Here is a 23,343-nt window from a genome sequence, read left to right as displayed (position 1 = left end):
CAAGTTACTTTTAATATTCTTCTCCAATACCATAACTCAAATACATCAATTTTTCTTAGGTCTTGCTTACTCATTGTCAATTTTCATATGCATATGAAGCTACTGAAAATACTATGTCAGGTGCACCTTAATCCTCAAAGTGACATCTTTGTTCTTGAACACTTTAAAGAGGTCTTGTGCAGCAGATTTTCCTAATGTAATAACATCATTTGATTTCTTGCCTGCTGCTTCCATGAGTGTTGATAGTGGATCTAAGCAAAACGAAGTCTTTTGACAACTTCAATCTTTTATCATAATGTTATTTCTTGGTCTGGTAGCAAGAATTTTTTTTTTTTTCTTTACATTGAGGTGCAACCCATATTAAAATCTGGGGTCTTTGATCTTCATCAGTAAGTATTTTAAGTCTTTTTTGTTTTCAGCAAGCAAGGTTGCATCATCTGATATCTCAGGTTGTTAATGAGTCAATAACTCAACAGCATTTATTAAATGTGGATTTTTACTGCACATCATTGTAATTTACTTTATTTTGTTGTTCACGAAAAAATCATTTTAGTTCCATCTTTCATTTCTCTGGCGGCAGTATAATCTGGCAAAGCGAAAAATGATTTCCAAGTAGAATATACCAAGCAGACTTCCGGGACAGAAAAAATGCAGAAGCACAGTTAATGGAACAAACATGAGGAGTCACTGAAGATGTGGTTAAAGACTAAGGATACTTAGGATTTGCTTAATTGAAAGAGAAGAAAAACCTTCAATATTATATTCAAGCTAACTGCAGGACTTTTAAAATTATTTGAGGCTTATTTTCCCAGAAAGAAACCATACTTTTAACCTCGGCAGTGACCTTGCTCTCCAGAGAACAAACAATGTCATGACTACTCGATACAAGAGTAAAAATAAACGTGATATATAATACTTCCTGATGGCAGCCAGGGAAGGAGACAGACATAAAAATCAATTAAATGTACAGATAACTACACAACCATTTAGTTTTAGTATATAGTCCCACCAAAAATGTAACCAGCCGCTCTCACTTAGAGAGTAACTTAGTGACACAATTATAACTCTATTCTTTCTTTGATGGAAAAGAAATGCTAAAGAACAGTGAAATGTTCAAGGGCAATGTTAGCAAAAGAAGGGAGACAAAATGAGCTTTCCTATGACTATTAAAGTCTTATTATAATAAAGATTATAAAAAATAATATTTACTATAAAAATAGTATTTTATGATAAAGATCATTAGAGCATTTAAAGAAACATAAACTCCTTTTAGACAGAAAGATTCCAAGTGTTCTAGACTAGAATGGGAGTCACCATTCCCCCTGAGACTTTGGAGACTTGAATTTCCTGTAGGAAGGGAGTTGCTGAAATCATTTTGAGTGGGCCATTCCCTAACCTCCAGACCACACCAGATAGCACTATTTGGATAAAGAGTGTATTCTCATGTACAAATAGTTTGACATCTTAAATCAGAAAAGAAAGAATTCTTTCTAGTGCGCAAATAGTCCTTTCTTTTAAGAGGTGACTTAAAAATTTGTATATATATACACTTGTTGTTGTTGTTAAGTGACATCAAGTCCATTCTGACCCATAGTGACCATGCATAGGGTTTCTGAGGAGCAGCTGGTGAGCTTGAACCACTCTCCTTGCAGTTCAAACGGCTTTGCAGTCTGGTACATTAAACCATAGTGCCACACTAGGACTCCATGTATATACAGTAGGGTAAAGAAAAAGTATTCTACTCAGCTTCCAGTTCATACATGCATGAGTGGATTCTACATGAAGTGTGTTCAAACATGTCTCTGCAATCCAGAGAGCAAGCCAAGCAAAGCAGTGGCTTCTGAGAGAATCTGCTGGGTCAGTTAAATTAATAGAATAGAGGTCAGTTCAGAAGGCATGGTGACTCTTTTGCATAACATCAAAGATGTAATCTTGATAGATTGTCTTGAAGGACATAAAACAATCATGAGGGTTTATTATGAAGTCGTTTTAAGAAAACTGAAAACTGCACTGGTTCATTGGTCAAGAAAGTGTGTCAAGGAATATTTTCCCATTACAACAATGCACTTGCTCATATTTTGAGGGTAGCAAGTACCCTCCTGTGAGAATTTCACTGGAAAGCTTTACCTCATCCACCCTACAACCCTGGCCTTACCCCTTCAGAGTTCTTTCTGTTCCACAAATTTAAAGATCATTTCAAAGAAACAGGATATGAGTCACCTGAGGATGCCAACACTGCCTTTTTGATATCATGTAAATGGAAGAGGAGTCCTGCTGTGGTACTGTAAGATAAACACTGGAACATAAGGCAAGTTTGAACCACAAGGTCAGTGGTTCAAACTCACCAGCCACTCGTTGGAAACCCTATACAAGATTGCTGTGAGTTGGAATCAACTCAATGGCACATAACAACAACAAAAATGGAAGAGCACAGAATATTTTGGGGAAGACTTAGAGAGCTGGAAATGTCACCTTCAGAAGTATATAGATCTAGAGGGAGGAGATGTTGAGAAACAATAGCTTCACATTTTGACATTTTTGTTTAATAAAAATTTCTATGATTTTGTAGCAATACCTTTGACTCAACCTCATGTGTGTGTATATAGTATATTATATACACATATACTGATACAACAATCCTAGGGAATAGTTCCTTGATCCCTGCTACCTCCACCTCCTTGCCTAAAATTTTGAATCACCTGCATTTTAGTTTTACTCCTTTGCTTATTTAGAGTCTCTCTTTTTTTTTTCCTTAATCAAAACCTTGATGCAATACCCTAATAAGCCAAATTAATAGGCCCTCCCTTCTCACACTGTGACTACTTCTGGTTTCATGAAGACAGGTAATTGCTTGGCTTTTACTCCAATACTGTAATATGGTCTCTCAGACTTACCAATTCCTCACTGTTTGCTTTTATGAGTGGGAACGCTTAGCTTCAAGGGAAAGACATATTACAACTCTTGATTCTACTAACTCTCCTATTAAAGTTGTGCTACAGTCTGTCTGACTGATTTCTGGAAGCCCATGCCACTGGAACCAAATATTCCTCTTCTTTCAAACAGGACTACCCAGGGATTCAGCAGGTGATATTTACTGTGTATTAGCTGAAGGCTTCTGGGTAGATAGAGATAGTATATGATAAAGAACTGATGGTATATGATAAAGACCTGAAGGAAGAAGTCCAAGCTGCACTGAAGACACTGGTGAAAAACAAGGCTCCAGGAATTGACAGAATACAAATTGAAATCTTTCAACAAACTGATGCAGCACTGGGGGTGCTCACCTATCTATGCCAAGAAATTTGGAAGACAGCTACCTAAGCCAACCGATTGGAAGAGATCCATATTTGTGTCTATTCCAAAGAAAAGTGACTTAATGGCATGTAGAACTCATCCAACAATATCATTAATATCACGTGCAAGTAAAATTTCATTGAAGATCATTCAAGAATGGTTGCAACAGAGATTCTGGATGGATTCAAAAGAGGACATGTAACTAAGAATATCATTGCTGATATCAGATGGAATTGGCATAAAGCAAAGAATATCAGAAAGATGCTTATTTGTGCTTTATTGACTATGCAAAGGCTTCTGACTGTGTGGATCATGTCAAACTATGGATAACATTGTGAAGAATAGGTATTCCAGGATACTTAATTGTTCTCATTAGGGAACAAGGGGACATTGAATGGTTTTAAGTCAGGAAAGGTGTGCAGCAGAGTTGTGTTCTTTCACCATACTTATTCCATCTGTATGCTCAGAAAATAATTCAAGAAACTGGATTATATGAAGAAGAACATGGCATCAGGAAGACTCATTAACAATTTGCAACACACAGATGACACAACCTTGCTTGCTGGAAGTCAAGAGGACTTGAAATACTTGTGATGAAGATCAAAGACCACAGCTTTTGGTATGGGTTACATCTCAATGTAACCCATTTACTGAAGCAGTAAATAATGTCATGATAAATGGAGAAAAGATAGAAGTTTGAACAAAGACTTCATTTTGCTTGGATTCACAATCAGCACTCATGGAAACAGTAGTCAAAAATCAAATGGCATATTGTTTGGGCAAGTCTGCCACCAAAGACCTCATTAAAGTGTTCAAAAGAGTGTCTGTTTGAGGACAAAGGTGTGCTTGACTTAAGTCAAGTTATTTTTAATCATCTCATATGCAAATGAAAATTGGATAATGAATAAGCAAGACTATAGAAGAATTTATTTATTTGAATTATGGTGTTGAAGGAGAGTAGGAAAAATACCTGGACTGCCACAAGAACAAATAAATATATCTTGGAAGAAGTGTAGCCAGGATGCTCCTTAGAAGCCTGGATGGTGAGACTTTGTCTCTTATATTTCAGACATGTTATCTGGAGGAAACTGTGCCTGGTGAAGGGCATCATGCTTGAAAATATGGAGGGCCAGTGAAAATGAAGAAGACACCTAAAGAAATGGATTAATGCAGTGGTGGCAGCAGTGTGCTCAAACATAACAACAATTGTGAGGTTGGCATAAGACCAGGCAGTGTTTCATTCTGTTGTACATAGGGGCGCTATGGATCAGAACCAATCGGACGACACCTAACAACAAACAACATGTTTTCCAGTACTTTATTTTCTCTGATTTAATAACTTTTTCCTTGCTGCCAACTTCTCCATCATTAAATATCCCTAAACTTTTTCAGGGATTACTATTTTCTTTTCTCCTAGTTTGAGGAGTTCTAACAAATAAGAAAGTCTCCTCATGGCCTTAACTCTACTGGTTCCTTGACAAAGGCAACAGAGACTTTAAGACAGGTACTTTTCAAACACCCATCTTCTGGAAGTCCAAGAGCCTTGACAGCAGTGATGGCATATGCCCACTTTCACAAGAGTATAGTTTTCTGGGAGTCCTGGTGTAGTGCTGTGGAGTAAGTATGGACCACAAACTCAGTTAGAACTGCAAGGTTGGTGGTTCAAACCCACCAGCCACTCCTTGGACACCCTATACAGGGCCGCTATGAGTTGGAACTGACTTGACAGCACTTAGCAACCACAACATAGTTTACTGATTGTACATGGTGATCAGAAGATAAAAATATGTTCAGTTAAAGGAGCGTCCCAATGATTGTTGTGCCTCCAGCAACAAAGAGTAACTTTAGAGGAGTTTCTGACTCAGTAGAGTTGGTATGTAGAAGAACAAGAAAAAAAATTGCATTTTGAAGTAAATCTCAGGTAGTGCTAATGCTGCTAGTTCAGGGATGGTCATTTGAGAACCACTGCCTTAATATTAGTAGTCTTTATCAAGGATTCAAGGAAATATGATAGCACATGAGGCATCATATAGCTCATTAGAGCCATCAGCCGCTCCAAGGAAGATCTGACAATCTGCTCCAGTATAACTTTGTCTCTCATACTTTGGACATATTGTCAGGAGGGACCAGTCACTGGAGAAGGATATCATGTTTGGTAAGGTGGAGGGTGAGAGAAAAAGAGGAAGACCCCCAGTGAGATAGATTGGCCAAGTGGCAGCATCAATGGGCTCAAGCGTGGCAACAATAGTGAGGTTGGCCCAGGATCAGGCAACGTTTCGTTCTGTTGTACAAAGGGTCACTATGAGTCAATACCAACTCGATGGCACCTGACAACAACAGCATTGGCAGTTCCACACCAGCCACTCCTCAGAAACCCTATACAGGGTCGCTATGAGTTGGTACCGACTCGACGGCACTTAACAACAACACTCTGTCCTATGGAGTCTTGGTATGGTGTGTAAGATAAGCACTAGACCTAAAAGACGGTTTGAACTGTAAGGTCAATGGTTTAAATTCACCAGCTGCTCCTTGAAGACCCTATTCAAGGTCGCTATGAGTTGAAGCCAACTCGATGGCACCTTAACAACAACAACAACAACTCTGTCTTGTAGGGTAATCATGAGTTGGAATTCATTTTTATGGCACATAACAACAGCAACAACTGCTTTTGTATTTGCTTTTAATCAGCTTGGGAGAGAGAAGACAACATAAAATAAAATTAGTACTTCAGAAAGTAGAAAGCAATGACAACCTGTAAGCAATTGGGACTTTTAATTTTTATTCTTTAAGGAGTTAAAGGGGTTAATTTTTGTTTCAAAGGGTAGAGCAGCAATTCTCAATCTTCCTTGTCTTTCAGAATCACCTGGAGTGACCACAAATATTCTGACCCAATAGGTCCTGGAGAGGACCAAGGAGTCTGCATGTTTACCCAGCAACCACGCTTCATTTTGATGCAGATTTTCTAAGGATTGTATTTCAAGTAATCATGATTCTAGAAGAATAAAAGAGTAATCCAAATAGAGAGTTAATTCTATATGGGGCAGAATCAAAGATGCTATCAGGTATGTTCTTTTTCTAGTTGTGCATAGAAGGTTAGACACTAGAGCAGGGATGGGGTTAATTACTTCTTAGAGAAAAGGCAGGAAGGAAATAGAATTGAGATTGACAATGAAGACAAAAGGCAGTGAAGACTAAATGAACTGACTAATTGAGAGGTAATATGTTTTATGCATTTGGTTGTTTAAATCCAAACATGATAACAAAGCAATCTGGATGAAAGAATTTCTTTGCATTAAAATAGAGAGCTAGCAACAACAACAAAAAGAGTTTTCCTTTCAAAAATCAATTGTGAAAAGACAAAATGGGAGAGTGGATGGTACAAGTAGACCAGGTGGCAAACCCAGGAAGTAGAGAGGGCGTGGGAATGAGGTCACTGGTGTTGAGGAAACATCAACAGCAAACAAGAGGATTCCAGTGGCAACACAGGCATGATATACTGCAGGTGTAGTTAATAAAGGCTTGGGGAAAATACTGTCTGTACTCAGTCTATTCAAATATGACTGAACATGATAGGTAAATTACTTTGTATGGGTGTGTATGCATGAATGAGATAGAAAGAAAGTGTATGTTTGCATAAAGGAGAGAGAAAGAAAGAGAATACAATTAAAGACAATTGGCCAATAGAAACCTGCTTAGCTGTCATGAGGTTTCAATGATTTGATCAGGAATTAGGAGTGGTAAAGAGCTAATCTCTCTAAACATACACTCTTGTATTAATAACAGAAGGAAAGATGGAAGTTGTTGAAAGGTCAACCTTAGGAAAGCAAAAAGAAAAAGAAACAATATTCATATATTGAGAAAATCAGGAGCCCTAGTGGCACAACAGCTAAGCTGCTAACCAGCTGCTTTGTGAGTAAAGCATGCAGTCGTCTGCTCTCCTGAAGATGACAGCCTTGGAATCGGTCTGGGAATTTCTACTCTGTCCCCAGTGTGTCACAATGAATTGGAATCAAGTTGACAGCAAGGATTTGGAATTTTTGGTTATTGAGAAAATACTCTCCACTCTTTGGAATGACATAACATAATTTTGTTATGTGTACGATATGAACACAAGATTTGATCTTGACAAGTAATTTATCATAACATTTAGTTCCTCCAAATTTCAATGTTCTATTTGATTTCAAATCTCTGCTTCTTCACTTAAAATGTCTTTGTTTTTCCTTTGGGGGATACTCATTGGTCTGATAACCATAAGGTTGGCAGTTCAAATCCACCAGCTGCTCCCAGGAGAAAGATGAGGTTGTCTGTTCCTATAAAGATTTAAAGCCTTGGAATCTTAGAGTCACTATGAGAGGGCAGCAGGCTTGGAATCTTAATTTATGCTTCACTACACCCAGGTCAAATCCCACACTTTCTACAACATTTTACCTGAGAATTCCAGAGTAACCTTTGTATCCCTGAATTAAAATCCTGGGTAAAATTACCTTCCATGCATGCCCCTGTTCTGCTGAGCTCAAGTACAAAAAAAACTCTGCTTTCAGGAAGTGCTCAATGAATTAACAAAGAAAAAACAAGTTGAGTTCTTCAGTAATAGAAACTTTTGCTGTCCTCTGTGGCATCCATTCCATTCTACCCTCTCCCATTATGTAATAGTCCCTGATCAGGTGGGGTTGACTCTACCCCTAGCTTCAGGGAGAGCCTTGATTTTGTAAAATAATCAACATTCTATCCCTCTGACTATACAGTTCAAACCTACTAGCTGCTCCTCAGAAGAAAAAATGGGGTTTTATACTCCCATAGAGATTTGTTGTTGTTGTTGTGTTGAGTGCCATTGAATCAGTTCCGACTCGTAGCGGCCCTGTATACAGTTTCTGAGAAGCAGCTGGTAAGTTTGAACCACTGACCGTGTGGTTCAAGCCAACTTGGCAGTCCAGTACATGAACCCAAAGCACCACATCAGGACCCCCTATAGAGATTTAAAGTCTCGGAAATCCTATACAAGCGAGTCAGAATTGACTCAATGACAGTGGGTTTGGCTTGGGGACTACAGTAATTAAATTCAGGGGTGGGCCTAATCTGACCTGGTCCAATCAGAAACATATATACATTTAGCCAGTTTGAATAGGATTGTTTATTACTGATATGTTTCTCTATTGTTCGCTGAGTTGTCCATTTAAATCTTTGGGACACAATATATAATTTGTCTCTTTGCAAATGAATTCATTTAGGCAAATAACAGCATTCTTGGATTGCATTTCCTATGCCAGCAAGATAATTTTATATTTGCTGTTTCTAACCAAAGCCATGTCTATAGATGGTAAAATAAAAATGCAACAACTGTTTCTACTACAATTTCTGTTTAAAATGATCAGTGTTCTTAGGCACTTAGTACTAACATAGGCTTCACTTATTAATTCATATGTCAAACACTTCTTGAACATTCAAATAGTATATAGATAGAAATACAGTCTATATTGTTGTCGTTGTTAAGTGCCATCGAGTCGGTTCCGACCCATAGCGACCCTGTACAGGGTTTCCGAGGGTGTAAATTTTTACGGGAGTAGAAAGCCTCATCTTTCTCCAGCGGAGCGGCTGGTATTTTCGAACCGCTGACCTTAAGGTTCGCAGCCCGATTCGTAACCACTACGCTATATAGGCACTCTCTAAAAGATTTCCTCAGTGTTTATGCAATGTATTATATGGCATACCTTTTCGGTGCAACTGAAGAGACCCCAGAAGACATATGGATTTCAGCATCTCTGTTGTGTACATTTCTAAGCAGCACTGCAGCTGGATGTAAAGCCGACAGATTTCTGGATGTATCTCACCATCTTCTGGGCTGTAACAGAAAGAGAAAAGCTGTGAACATGCTTGAATTTCATTCATCAGTCATTTATCTCCTGTGAGGGGGGAAAGTACTCAATGAAGATTCCTTAAAGCCTTGAGTTTAAATTATAAAACTTCCTACTTTCAAAGCAATGACCAGTGTCAAATTTCTTACATAAGTGTCCTTCTAGCTAGCAGATCATAATCTTTTTTTTTTTTTTTTCCCTTCAGCTGCAGACTTCTGCTGGGAGCTTAAAATCATAAATGTTTTAAGTAATTGAAAATATCAGACATTTTCAATTTAATGGTTGTAATAAATTTCCAAAATATATTTAAACCAGGAGAATCTCTTCCCAGACTGTAAGAAGAGATTAAAAACTTTTGTTTAGAGACATTAACAATGAGTTATTAAATTACTAGTTATAAGATGGTTCTTTAATATTAAGGCCCTCTAGCATAACGTGATTAGAAAGCCAAGATACAAATTCTTTTTTTTAAAGGTTTTGTTTTGGTCTCCGTCTAAAGGATATTCTTTCATTGTTTGTTATGCTTAATTTATGAAAGGTCAAATGCTCTAAATGAATAATTACAAAAAAAAGTAATAAAATTATAATAATTGCTTTTTAAAATCTAAAGCTAGATAAACACTGGACTTATGCTTTAAATTTTTTTTTGAAGTCTTTGTTTTACTTAAAAATTTTTTTGAAGTCTTTGTTCCTTTCTCTACTGAGAATGATTGTTGTTGTTGTTAAGTGCTGTCAAGTCATTCCGACCCATAGTGACCTGTATAGGGTTTCCAAGGAGCAACTGGTAAACTTGAACCACTGACCTTGCAGTTCAAACGACTTTACAGTTTGACACATTAGCTCACAGTGCCACACCAGGACTCCACTGAGTGTGATAGAACATACATAAATGTAAATATGCTAAAGTATAGAGTGATTACTTTTATTTTTTGATGAAGGATAGAGAAATTTGTTAATAAAACAATACTCTCTATACACGTAAACAAAATAAATGGATCAAGGTTAGATAGATCAGAAATGGAAGTATGTCTAAAAGTGATCTCTGTCAAGTGTCCTAATGTTTTATCCTTATTTCTAACCTCATTGATTTAAAAGGCAGTGAAACCTGATTCAATAATGCAATGTTTGGACTTGATTATTTTTTAAAGTAAGTCAGTGGCAAAATGTCAAGGGCAATTAATTATCAGAAAAAAAAAGATTGTGTCTTCATTTATATTTAAGTTCGAGAATCACAGTAAAAAGAATTTGCCCAACTACCACTACCAACTGCTCCAGAGAAAATGTGGAACAAAATTAAAATTCATAAAGATGACAAAGTTAACTGGTTGGATAGACAGATGAAACCCTCGAGACTATTACACTTAATTATTCTTCAGGTCTGGAGGTGAACATACCCCCTGTGACTCAATTTTCAGCCAAGCAACAGATAGGCCTATAGAGGGAACAGACACAGTAGTGAGGAATGCATGGCATAGCAAGGTCAATCCAACTATTTGAGATCAAAAGGGCAGTACTTACCCAAGGACAAAGTTCAAAAGGGTGGAGAAACCAGGAGGAATGGAAATAAGAAACACAGTGAGGAAGTGGGAGTGATGATGCCACATTGAGGGGGTTGAAATTAATGAGATGAAAGTATGTATGATTTGTTGAATGCAAAACTGATGATCTGCTCTGTAAACCTTGACTCAATTAACAATAAAAAGTGAAGGGAAATAAAGAATTTTCATTTACACAGCACTTTACAATGAGGATTCATTTTTCAGTTTCAATACTTATTTGGTAGATTAACAAGTGTTACACAAAAAATATGACTTCTATAACACAAAAAGTACAAAATTCTTGATGTCTACACAGCCATCTTCTCCAGTGACTGCAGCATTGATGAACTCAAGCATGGCAACAGCAGTGAAGTTGGCTCAGGATCGGGTAGTGTTTTGTTCTGTTGTGCATAAGGTTGCTATGAGTCAGTACCAACTTAATAGCACCTAACAACAACAACACAGCCATCTTATGTCTTTTATGTGTAAGATAGAACAAAGTGCCTCAAAAGAGCTAACACGCAAAATTTGGATTTATCTAAAAATTAAAGTGCTATGTTACTTTCTCATGTGCATCCTACAACTCCAATTGTAGGCCAACTCTTGAAGCAGGCCTTGGTGATAGAAATGATGCTGGAGAACGCATGAAAGAATTCTGCAAAATGAATGATTTGTTTATTTCAAATACCTTCTCTAGACACAATAAGAGACGACTATACACATGGACCTCACCAGATGGAATACATAGAAATAATATTGACTACATGGATTTACACCCTCGGAAACCCTGTACAGGGTCGCTATGGGTCGGAACCGACTTTAAGGCACTTAACAACAACAACAACAACATCTATGGAAAGAGATTTTGGAAAAGCTCCATATCATCAGTGAAAACAAGGCCAGGGGCAGACTGTGGAACAGACCATTAATTACTCATATGCAAATTAAAACTGAAGCTGAAGAAAATGCAAACAAATCCACAAGAGCCAAAATATGACCTTGAATATATCCCACCTGAATTTAGAGATCATCTGAAGAACATATTTGATACATTAAACACTAAAGACTGAAGACCAGAAGAGTTGTGGGATGACATCAAGAACATCATACCGGAAGAAAGCAAAAAGCATTGAGAAGACAAGAAAGAAGGAAAAGGTCAAAATGGATGTCAGAAGAGGTACTGAAACTTGCTCTCCAGCATAGAGATGCTAAAGCAAATGGAAGAAATAAAGAGGTCCAAGAGCTGAACAGAAAAATTCAAAGATTAGCTCAAGAAGATAAAGCCAAATATTACAACAAAATGTGCAAAGATCTGGAATCAGGAAACCAAAAAGGAAGAACATGCTCAGCATTTCTCAATTTGGGGGAACTGAAGAAAAAACTCAAGCCTCAACTTTCATTATTGAAAGATTCTCTGGGCAAATTATTGAATGATGCAGAAAGAATCAAGAGAAGATGGAAGGAATACACAGAGTCACTGTACCAAAAGGAAATGGTTAATGGTCAACAGTTTCAAGAGGTAGCATATGATCAAGAGTCAATGATACTGAAGGAGTAAGTCCAAGATGCATTGAAGGAATTGGCAAAGAACAAGCCACCAGGAATTGATGGAATAAAACTTGAAATCTTTCAAGAAAGTGAGGCAGCATAGGAGGCACTCATTCATCTATGCCAAGAAATTTGGAAGACAACGATCTGGCCAACTGATTGGAAGAGATTCATATTTGTGCCCATTCCAAAGAAAGACCTAATAGAATGCAAAAATCATTGGACACTATCTTTGATATCCCATGTGAGCAAAGTTTTGCTAAAGGTAATACAGATATGGCTACAAACATAAATTGACAGAGAACTTCCAGAGGTTCAAGCGGGATACAGAAGAGGCCATGGAATGAGGGATATCATTGTTGATGGGCAATGGATCTTGGCTGAAAGCAGAGAATATCAGAAAGATGGTAACCTGTGCTTTATTGAATATGCAAAGGCTTTTGATTGTGTGGATCATGACAAGCTATGGACAACATTGAGAAGTATGAGTATTCGGAACACTTCATTGTGCTCATGAGGAATCTGTACCTGGACCAAGAAGCTGTTGTTTGAACAGAACATGGAACACTGAATAGTTTAAAATTAGAAAAGGTGTGCAACAAGGTTGTATTCTTTCACCATACTTATTCAACCTGTATGCTGAGCAAATAATCCAGAAGCTGGGTTCTATGAAGAAAAACGTGGCATCAGGATTGGAGAAAGACTCATTAACAGCCTGTGATATGCAGATGATACAACCTTGCTTGCTCAAAGTGAAGAAGACTTAAAACATTTACTGATGAAGATTAAAGAGCACAGCCTTCGGTATGGATTATATGTCAATGTAAAGAAAACAAAAATCCTCACCACTGGACCAATAAACAACATTCTTATCTATGGAGAAAAGATTGAAGTTGTCAAGGACTTCATTCTTCTTGAATCAACTGTCAACACTCATGGAGGCAGCAGTCAAGAAATCAAATGATGTATTGCATTAGGCAAATCTGCTGCACAAGACCTTTTGAAAGTGTTGAAGAGCAAAGATGTCAGTTTAAGGACTAAGATGCGTCTGACCCAAGCCATGGTATTTTCAATAACCTCATATACATGTGAAAGTTGGACAGTGAATAAGGAAGAGTGTAGAAGAATGGATGCTTTTGAATTATGGTGTTGGAGGAGAATACTGAAAGTGTCATGGCTACCAAAAGAACCGATAGACCCATTTTGGAAGAAGTGCCGCCAGAATGCTCCCTGGAGGCGAAGATGGCTAAACTTCGTCTCTCATACTTTGGACATATTGTCAGGAGGGACCAGTCACTGGAGAAGGATATCATGTTTGAAGGGCCAGAGAAAAAGAGGAAGATCCCCAACGAGATGGATTGGCCAAGTGGCAGCATCGATGGATTAAAACATGGCAACAGTAGTGAGGTTGGCCCAGGATCGGGCAGTTTTTTGTTCTGCTGTGTATAAGGTCACTATGTGTCGGTACCTACTCGATGGCACCTAACAACAACAACATACAACCTCTCGGATTCCTGGTGTGGTGCTGTGGGCTAAAGCGTCAGACTGCAAAGTCATTTAAACTACAAGGTCAGTGGTTCGAGCTCACCAGCTGCTCCTTGGAATCCTTATTCAGGGTCACTATGGGTCGGAATTGACTCGATTGCACTTAACAATAACATACAACCTCTCATTACGTCATACATCTTCAACCTTTTGAAGTATCTCTGACCTGTGTCCCATTTCTTCTTGACCTGGTTAGTCCCTGAATGAATAATGAATATTCACGATTTATGTAATAAAAAATGATCCTGGTATGTTACTTACTAACACATTCATTGATTTTGGTATAAAATCTGTAGATAATGTTAGATCTCAAAGGCAGCCTAGAGGGGAAAATATTTTAAGGCAGGCAGATCTTTTCTGTTACTATTCATCATCCCAATTGCAGCTGCCTATTTTCCCCTACACATAGCATGGGCCCTGGCAGTTTATATGGAGATTAATAAACAACCATAAACTTACATACAAAAAATCAAGTGTATGTACTGTACATTTGATGAGTGGAACAATTAGCCAGTAGCTAAGGGGACTGAAATATTTTTGAACATTCATGACACAATTTTGTTTTCAGAAATTCAAAATATGTACCATAGCTTAGTTCTTAAAATAGGCAAACTTCAAAGAGAGATGACATTTTAAACAATTTAACCAAATGATGACCTTATTAACTTATATCTTAAGAACCTATATATTTTATTATTTTACAGCTAGAATGAGAGAAAGAAAGCCATGCATCAAATGCTTCTGAAACAGGCAAGTCAGAACAGAGATTAAAACACTTAAATTAAAACATTTCCTTAGGCACCATCTACCTAATGCCTCTAGAACCCATGGAGATTCTAGAAACTGCCTAATCATTTATCTGCTCGTAAATTTTATGAGATGGAACTGAAAAGGTGCTACCAGAAGTGTAATCTCCATAACAAATATTGGTGCCACATTTGCTTTTAAATTTTCTAGTTTAAAAAAAAATTGGTACACACACTCTCATAACACCCTTCAATATCTTGGAAGATTGGGGTACAGAGAAAGAAAGGAATCATTAAAGAGCAGTCGCAAAGTTAAGATATCCTTTATGTTAGCGTTTTAAGATTTCACTCATCAGCCACTTGTCTCAAGTGTGAGCAGGGAAGTACTCTATGAAAATTCTTTAAAGACTTCAGCCCAAAACATAGAGCTTCCTGCTTTCAAGCCAGGTTACATTAACCTCAGGGCTTGTGCATTTTAGTTCTCCCACCTTAGAGCCCTAAGATTTATTAGTACTATGAGTCCTAAAATTTCACCTCAAAGAAAATCTCCAAATGGGTTGTAGTACTCCTTATGCTATAAGCAGGGAATTAAAGTGCATTTTTGAGAATCATTAAGTGCATCTAGAGTATTTTACAATATCTGAGCAAGAGTCAGAGCACGGATAATGGAGGAAAAACCAAGAAAGCAGCAATTAAAAGGCTTGCAACTTCTGAGGGCTAAATTACAATACCTAAGGAGTCACTTCCATTAAAAATAACTTTAGACCTATGAACTTCCTCCAGTAACTGAGCACAGTTTAACTTGGAGGTAACTTTACCTCATATTACTTAGGCTTATTCTAAAAGGATTCACTCTTATTAATCAAAGTTAGGTTGATGAGAGCCACCCCTGAGGTTATGCTCATTTAATTCAGTCAAAGAAATTTTATGAAGTAGTGATTATGTTGTGATTACTTATTTTTGCTTTTTCCTATTGAGAATCAATCGAGAGCTAATATGATTATGTGGATTAATTTGAAAGTCTTACTATTAACAGAAAAAAAAATCCTAAAAATTAATTTCAACAAAATTTCAGCGATTTAGAGTTCAAGTTGAATTAAAAAACATTTAATCATCAAATTATGGATCTGTTTTCAACCAGCTCCTTAAGGATGGACATTGGGATTTAATGACTTAATCACATGACTTAAGTAAATTGAATTATTATGGTAGACATGAATACAAATATTACCTAAGTTACCCCTTGGTAATGGAAACTCATTATTGTGGATATTGTCATTTTAAAATTCAAAAAGTAATATGATTAACACTTACCAGAATGCCTAAAATTAATGAGACTGCCAATACTAAATGTTGGTGATGATGTAGAGCAATAGGGGCTTCCATATATTGTTGGTGAGAGTATAAAATGGTTCAACCCCTTTCCAGAAAAGTCCAACCGTTTCTTATAAAATTAAATATACACCTACCCCATGACCTAGAAATTCGTGTTTTTCAGCATTTATCACAGAGAAATGAAAGCATATTCATAAAAAGTTCTCCAAAACAAAGGTTAAAGTGACTTTACTTAGAATAACCAAAGTTAGAAACAGCCCAGAGATTATCTATCAATAGGAGAATGGATATAATAATATTCGATATAAAGGAACAAATTCTTATATAAAACTACATAGATGTGTCTCAAAAACATTATCTTAGGTGAAAGAAGACTTACATAAAAGTAAATACATTATGACTTCATTTATATAAAGTTCTAGACCAGGCAAAACTAATCAGTAGTGAAAAATGTTAGAACTACCCCTCAGTGGGTAGAGACTGACTGGGGAGAGGCATGAGGGGATTTCTTGAGGTGAAGGTAATATATGTCCACAGAAGTATGAGTTACATTTGTCAAAACTCATTGAATGGTATATTTAGGATATGTGGACCTTATTGTATACAAATTTTACTTAAAAAAAAAGAATCTCAAGAAAATATTGAGCTCTAGTTAATGATGTGCATGCTAAACAGTTCAGTGCTAAAGTGTACTGCTGTCTGCAACTTCAAAAATAGTATAGATTATTGGATGTATAGCAAGATGAACAGACAGATATATGGAAAAGTAAGTATAATCCTCATACAATGCTCATGGTACAATCTCAGTGGTGGGTATTTACTTAATGGTTTAGGATTTACATTTCCCCAAATAATTATGCGACGTGACATAAATTGAAAACAGAAACAAACAAAACCTAGGAAGTTATGATTGGTAAGGTCAAGTTCAGGAGTTAACATCCTGGAGAATTTAGTTATGAAACACCTTGGCACTGCATTTGTCTGCATTTTTGCCAAGGTTGCCAGACTTTGATGATCCGTGCAGCGGCTAATAGCTTTTTAAAAAACCAGTAAAATGTCTGTTGTTTTGATCGTCTGCCCCTAATGTAATGGTTTATACATTTAGTTGATGGCAGCAAGATAAAATAAAAGGAGAATGGGTTCTGGAATCAGAAAACTTAAATTTAAATATAGATAGTGCTGTACGGAATTGTGACCTTAGGGAAATCCCTTTACCTTTTCTGAAACCCAATTTCCTTAGCAGTGATGAGAGGACAATGGCTATGTATGACTTAAGTATCTCAAAGTTGTTGCAAGGATCAGAGGAGATCATGTGTGGGAAAACAAGTAAAAATGTGAAGAATTGTTAAAGTTGGCTGCAATCCATTTTAGCACATCAAAGTTGTATTTACTGAGCCTTATGCTTGGGTATGATCTTGAGTTTTAAAAACTAGCTAATAATCCATAACAGTCCTTCTTTGTTTATAGTTACCAAATACAGACTTTGGTTAAATAAATATGTCACCAAACTGAGGAAAAGAAAAAAAAAAAAAGGTATGACCCCAATGACAACTGCTCAATATTTCACAGATTTTAGTGATGACAGATAAATACTTGGGCTTTGTTAGTTAGCAGTGATGGAGACTAGAACTCCTTTCTTAGCAAATATATCCAAGTTCCTTTTTTAGAAATCAATTCTGTAGGTGACCATTAGGGCAAAGGGCAAGGAAAGAAAGGCTCATAGGAAACAAAACGGGATGAGGGAATGGGAAGATATCCTTGGGCCAATAGTTACGGAGGAAAGGGATGAAATGATTAACTTAGTCCTGGTGTGACTCTGTGGGCTAATGTGTCAGACTGTAAAGTCATTTGAACCACAAGGTTGGTAGTTCAAGCTCACCAGTTGCTCCTTGGAAACCCTATGGGTCAGATTTGACTCAACAGAAGACAACAACAACAGTAGTGATCTCCAGGGGTCCTGGTGTGGTGTTGTAGGATGAGCACTAGACTGCTTACCAAAAGATTGGCAGTTCAAACCAACTAGCCACTCCTTGGAAATCCTATACAGGGTGGAGATGAGTCAGAACTTTATGACACTTAACAATAAAGTGATCTCCAGGATTTGTCTTTGAAGAGTCCCAGTGATTCCCTCTTACAAGGATCTATGCTAATTCTGTGGCAAATTCAGTGACAACTTCAGGGTCCAGTTTTTTACACGGTTCCATTGAAAGGGATATTTCCAGATAACTCCATAAATCTATGTAATCAATGGGTGGGGACAGGGAGGGCACACATGTGTATGTGTGTGTATATGCATATGACCTAGTTGGAGTATAAACCACAAGGGCTGTAGTTCAAGTCTGCCAGCTGCTCCAACGGGGAAAAATGAGGCTTTCTGCTCTGAAACACACTGCTAAGAGTCAGAACTGACTTGATGGCACTTAACAACAACAACAATGATCTAGTTATTATTGTAGGTTTCAAATTCTTAAAAGTTAATTTTATGATTTATCCAAGTTTCTAAAGACCTTATAACACAGCGCAAATGTCCAATACCTACTAAATTACTGCCTTATTTTATACCAAAATAAGCACCCCCGTATAAAGAAAAGCCCAGCTAATCAGAATAACAGAAACAAAACATTTCTCAAGGTACTTGTATATATGAGTGTCCCCATTTTCTCCATTTCTGCTGCAGGATAATGCACTGGACTGCAAGATCAGCTTGAACTGCAAGGTCAGCGGTTCAAACCCACCAGCCACTCCTCAGAAACCCTATGCAGGGTTGCTATGAATCGTAACCAACTTGATGGTATTTAACAACAACACAACAAATTATCCCCAAGACAATTTTTATGAAACTTGCATTGATGCTATATTAAGAAAATACAGTAACATCTCCTGTATTTTCTTAATAGAGTATCATAGCAAGTTTGGTTCCCCCAGGAGCCCTTGAAGAAGTAATTGCAGTAATTCCCCTTACTTCACAGCATATCATTTCATGGGAACATATGGTTCTGTGATTTCCTTGCCACTGAACACAGGTTGGGATCATACTCTGCCCTGGAACTCTTCAGGCCCAGTCAGGAATGAAACAAAGTGAAATCTGAAGTGAAACTGAGTGCTCTATTGGTGGCTATGTTATGCAAAGCAATTGGGTTTACAGAGGTCAGGACCTTTGACAATTTCAAGCTATCTTCAAGTCTCCATCTTCCTGTTGTTTTTTATTTGCCTTCTTGAAGGACCTTTGACATTTCCCCATGACCCCAAATGGGAGAGTTGATAAAAAATGAGTAGCATTACCAAATGCTTTATTCATTTTGTTTCCAATAGAAGAGTAAAAACTATATTTAAGCAGATTGCAAATTCATAGCTATCAGTTTTTGTGATACTGACATTGTGATACTTATAATGATATAGGATTAAAAATGTTACTATTCAATTGTAAATCATCTTTTATTTATCTTAAACGTTACTGTTCCAGGCAAAACTAGAGGGGAATTGGGACTAGGTGGTACCATTTGTGAGGACACTGAGGAGGTCTTCTAGGCATTTCTTAGGGGCATTAGAGTTTGAAAGGAAAATCATAAATGCCATGTTTTTTCCTTCTTGATACAGTAGTTGTTGTTAAGTGCCATCGAGTTGGTTCCAACACATAGTGCCCCTGCATAGGGTTTCCGAGAAGCAGCTGGTGAGTTTGAAGCACCAATCTTGTGGTTCAAACTGACCCTGTAGTCCAGTGCTTATCCTACAGCACCACACCAGGATTCCTGATATAGGAATGTTGTTGTTGTTAAGTGTCATGGAGTCGATTCTGATTCATAGCGACCCTGAACAGGGTTTCCAAGGCTGTTAACTCTCCAGGAGCAGAAAGCCTCATCTTTCTCCTGCGGAACAGCTGGTAGTTTCGAACTGCTGATCCTGAGATTAGCATCCCAATTTGTAACCACTACACTACTCCTAAAATCCATGCTTATTGACTGAGAGAAAAAGTAACATTTACAATGTTAGTTTCCCCAGTGTCCAAAATAAAATGTCTTTCTTATTCTTTCTCGATCGTTTCCCATCCCTCTTTCCTATGCTTTTTGGTGTCTGCGTCTCTTGGCCTGTCCATTATTTCCTCTGATTCACTCAATGTGTGCCTCTTACGTTCTCTGGGAATTATGTGGGGTATATAAACACCTTTTGAGGTCCAGGTCTTACCCGGCCTTATGATTCCTCCATCTGGCACAGAAAGGACTATGACTGAAAGAGTTTGAATCTCGGGTTCTTTAAGTTCTGCTGGAATAAATATCAGCAACATGGATTTCTAGAATAATGGTCCCTACTTGGAGCTCTGGTAACGTAGTGGTTACGAATTGGGCTGTGAGCTACAAGGTCAGCAGTTCGAAACTACCAGCTGTTCCACGAGAGAAAGATGAGGCTTTCTGTTCCTGTAAAGATTTCCAGCCTCGGAAACCCTGTACAGGGTCGCTATGAGTCAGAATCTATTCCACGGCACATAACAACAACAACAACAACTTGCTTCCTACAGTGGGAATCACTTTATATGTAACAAAGAAGCATATGCACATTACTATATTGGTGTGGGGCTGAGGGCTAATGCACTGGACTGCAAAGTTGGTTTGAATGGCAAGGTCGGCAGTTCAAGCTCACCAGCCACTGCTTGGAAACTCTATACAGGGTCGCTATGAGTCAGAACCGACTCGATGGTACTTAACAACAACGTATTTGAACCTGGAAAATATTTTTGCATCAAAAATCAAGATATTCAGCTTATTATGAGAATTGTTTTCACCTGATACTAAAACTCTGATTTCTTCAAATGTCAATTATCATTCAACTATGGTGTGTTACATTATAAATAATTCAACTCATTAATTTTCCATTATAGTCTAAGTCTGGGTCATTAACTACAGTATGTGCTTAATTCCTGCTTTATCCACTGGAACTTTTAGGACTCAACACAATAAACTATTGGTTTATCTAAATGGTATTCTTTAGTTTCTCATTCTTAATTATGTCATTAAACTAGGTGATACCATATCTCTCTTTAGTTAAAGTTATAGGCTTCATTGTATTACCAAAAACAATGAAAAAGCTTTAAAACAACTGGAGATATAACTGGCTTAGCCAAATTTAACTCATTCGAATGCAAAAGAGGGCTCATAGTAAAAAATAAATGATTTCTGCCTCTCATTTAACTGTAACTGCATAAAACGTTGATCAATACTGTAATTATAGAAAAGCTAATTGTCAAATCCATTGTGGCTGCCAATGCTAAAGGTCTTATATATGAGAAACTTAATGTGGAGCAATCATTTGCAGAGTGACAGAAAACTACAAGTGTCTTCAATTATGGCCAACACAGGCCTGAAATTCTCTTCTTAGATTCACAAAAAGTTCAAACTAGAAAGGGTCTTTTGAGAAGGATTTAGGAATAGTGTAGACCACCACCCGTTACCATATTGATTATGGTAACACATAACTTCCACTATGCATTACAGCTTCAGCACTGACAGCTTAGCTCTCCAGATCATTCTTTCGTTTAAGTGAAGGCCTCAGAAAAGAATTAGAACTTGTGTTTAACTATAGTAGTCCTGGTGTGGCGCTGTGAGACAAAGCACTGGACCGCAAGGTCAGTTTGAACCACAAGGTTGGTGGTTCAAACTCATGAGCTGCTCCTTGGAAACCGTATATAGAGTCATGAGTCAGAACCGACTATGCGGCAATAAACAACATTTTGTAGTCTATTTTTTAATCTGACAATCACATAGTTTATCGAGCAAGGAATGACAAATTTTAAGAGGAATGGTGTCACATTCATCATCAAAAAAGTCATTTCAAAATCTATAGTATAATGCTGTCTGTGATAAGCTAATACCCAAGGAAGACCAGTTAATATCACTATTATTCAAAGTTATGCACCAACCACTAAAGCCAGTATTGATGAAATTGAAGAATTTTACCAACTTCTTCAGTCTGAAATTGATCACAATTGCAATCAAGATGTATTGATAATTATGGGACATTGGAATGGAAAGGTTGGAAACAAAGAGAAAGGATCAGTAGCTAGAAAATATGGCATTGGTGATAGAAATGATGATGCAGATTGTACGATAGAATTTGTTTCCAACTTTTGCATTCCAATAATCAGTAATTATCATTACATTTTGATGGCTTGTTTGATCAGTTTTAGACTGTAGAACTTGGTAGAATTCTTCATCATTGGCTTTAGTGATTTATGTATAAATTTGAATAATAATTGTATTTACTGGTCTCTTCCTTATAGGCATATGAATGTTATCCTATCACAGATAATGTTGTACTTCAAGATAGATCTTGAAATGTTCTTTTTGATGATAAATGTGATACCATTCCTCTTCAGTTTGTCATTCCAGGCATAGTAAACCATGTGATTGTTAGATTCAATCTAACAATTGAATGGACTTGTATTGGTAAAGCGGCCAATGCTAGTCAATTTCAGCTCACTAATGCCTAGGATATTGATGTTTATGCGCTCAATTATATTTTGGACTTCCAATTTTCTTAGATTCATACTTCATACATCACATGTTCCGATTACTAATGCATGTTTACAACTCTTTTTCCTCATTTCATAATGGTCAACTCTACATTGATGAGGCAGCTCTTTCCTAGTCATATTTTGAATGCCTTCCAACCTGAAGTGCCATTTTTTTACATAATATCTGACAGTATTCTGGTGCTCTTCATCATGTTTCAATATTCAGTACTTTGGAGTTGACAGTATTCCACTGCTATTCATAAAGTTTTCAGTGACTAAATTGTCAGAAATAGTCCATCTCTCCTTTCTAGTCTATCTTAGTCTGGAAGCTCATCTAAAACCTGTCCGCCAGTGTGATCCTGCTGGTATTTAAAATATCAGTGGCATAGCTTCCAGAATCACAGCAACATGTAAGCCACCATAGTATGCCAAATTGATAGGTGACTGGTGGTCAGGAAAGGGTTTGTTGTTGTTGTTAGGAGCCTCAAGTCAGTACCAACTCATAGTGACCCTATGCACAACAGAACAAAACACTGCCTGGTCCTGGTCCAACCTCACAATTGTTGCCACTCTTGAGCCCATTGATGCTGCCACTTTGCCAATCCATCTCACTGAGGGTCTTCCTCTTTCTCTCTGACCCTCTACCTTATCAAACATGATATCCTTCTTCAGCGACTGGTCCCTCCTGACAATACGTCCGAAGTATGAGAGACGAAGTTTGGCCATCCTGGCTTCCAAGGAGCATTCTGGCTTCACTTCTTCCAACACAGATCTGTTGGTTCTTTTGGAAGCCCATGGTACTTTCAATATTTTCCTCCAACACCATAACTCAAAAGCATCAATTTCTTCTTTGGTTTTCCTTATTCACTATCCAGCTTTTGGATGCTTATGAGGTCATTGAAAATACCATGGATTGGGTCAGGCACACCTTAGTCCTCAAGCTGACATCTTTGCTCTTCAACACTTTAAAAAGTTCTTGC

At 37.4% G+C, this 23,343-nt stretch overlaps 1 protein-coding gene across 2 annotated transcripts in view; it reads right to left on the bottom strand.

Moving 5' to 3' along the window:
* Positions 1–23,343, bottom strand: part of RGS7BP (regulator of G-protein signaling 7 binding protein) — a 233,311-nt gene that overhangs the window by 54,425 nt on the left and 155,543 nt on the right. The window contains exon 3 of one of the 2 annotated variants that reach the window (XM_006875292.1): positions 9,003–9,133. In XM_006875292.1, the coding sequence (XP_006875354.1) occupies positions 9,003–9,133 (131 nt within the window). Of the gene's footprint in view, positions 1–9,002; positions 9,134–23,343 lie in introns of those variants that run through there. The other variant, XM_006875293.1, reaches the window with a different exon arrangement.

Source organism: Chrysochloris asiatica, unplaced genomic scaffold (genome assembly GCF_000296735.1).
Source record: "Chrysochloris asiatica unplaced genomic scaffold, ChrAsi1.0 scaffold00318, whole genome shotgun sequence".
NCBI lineage: Eukaryota > Metazoa > Chordata > Mammalia > Afrosoricida > Chrysochloridae > Chrysochloris > Chrysochloris asiatica.
Note: the sequence above shows the minus strand (reverse complement) of the source record. Positions and strands in the feature narration are given on the sequence as shown.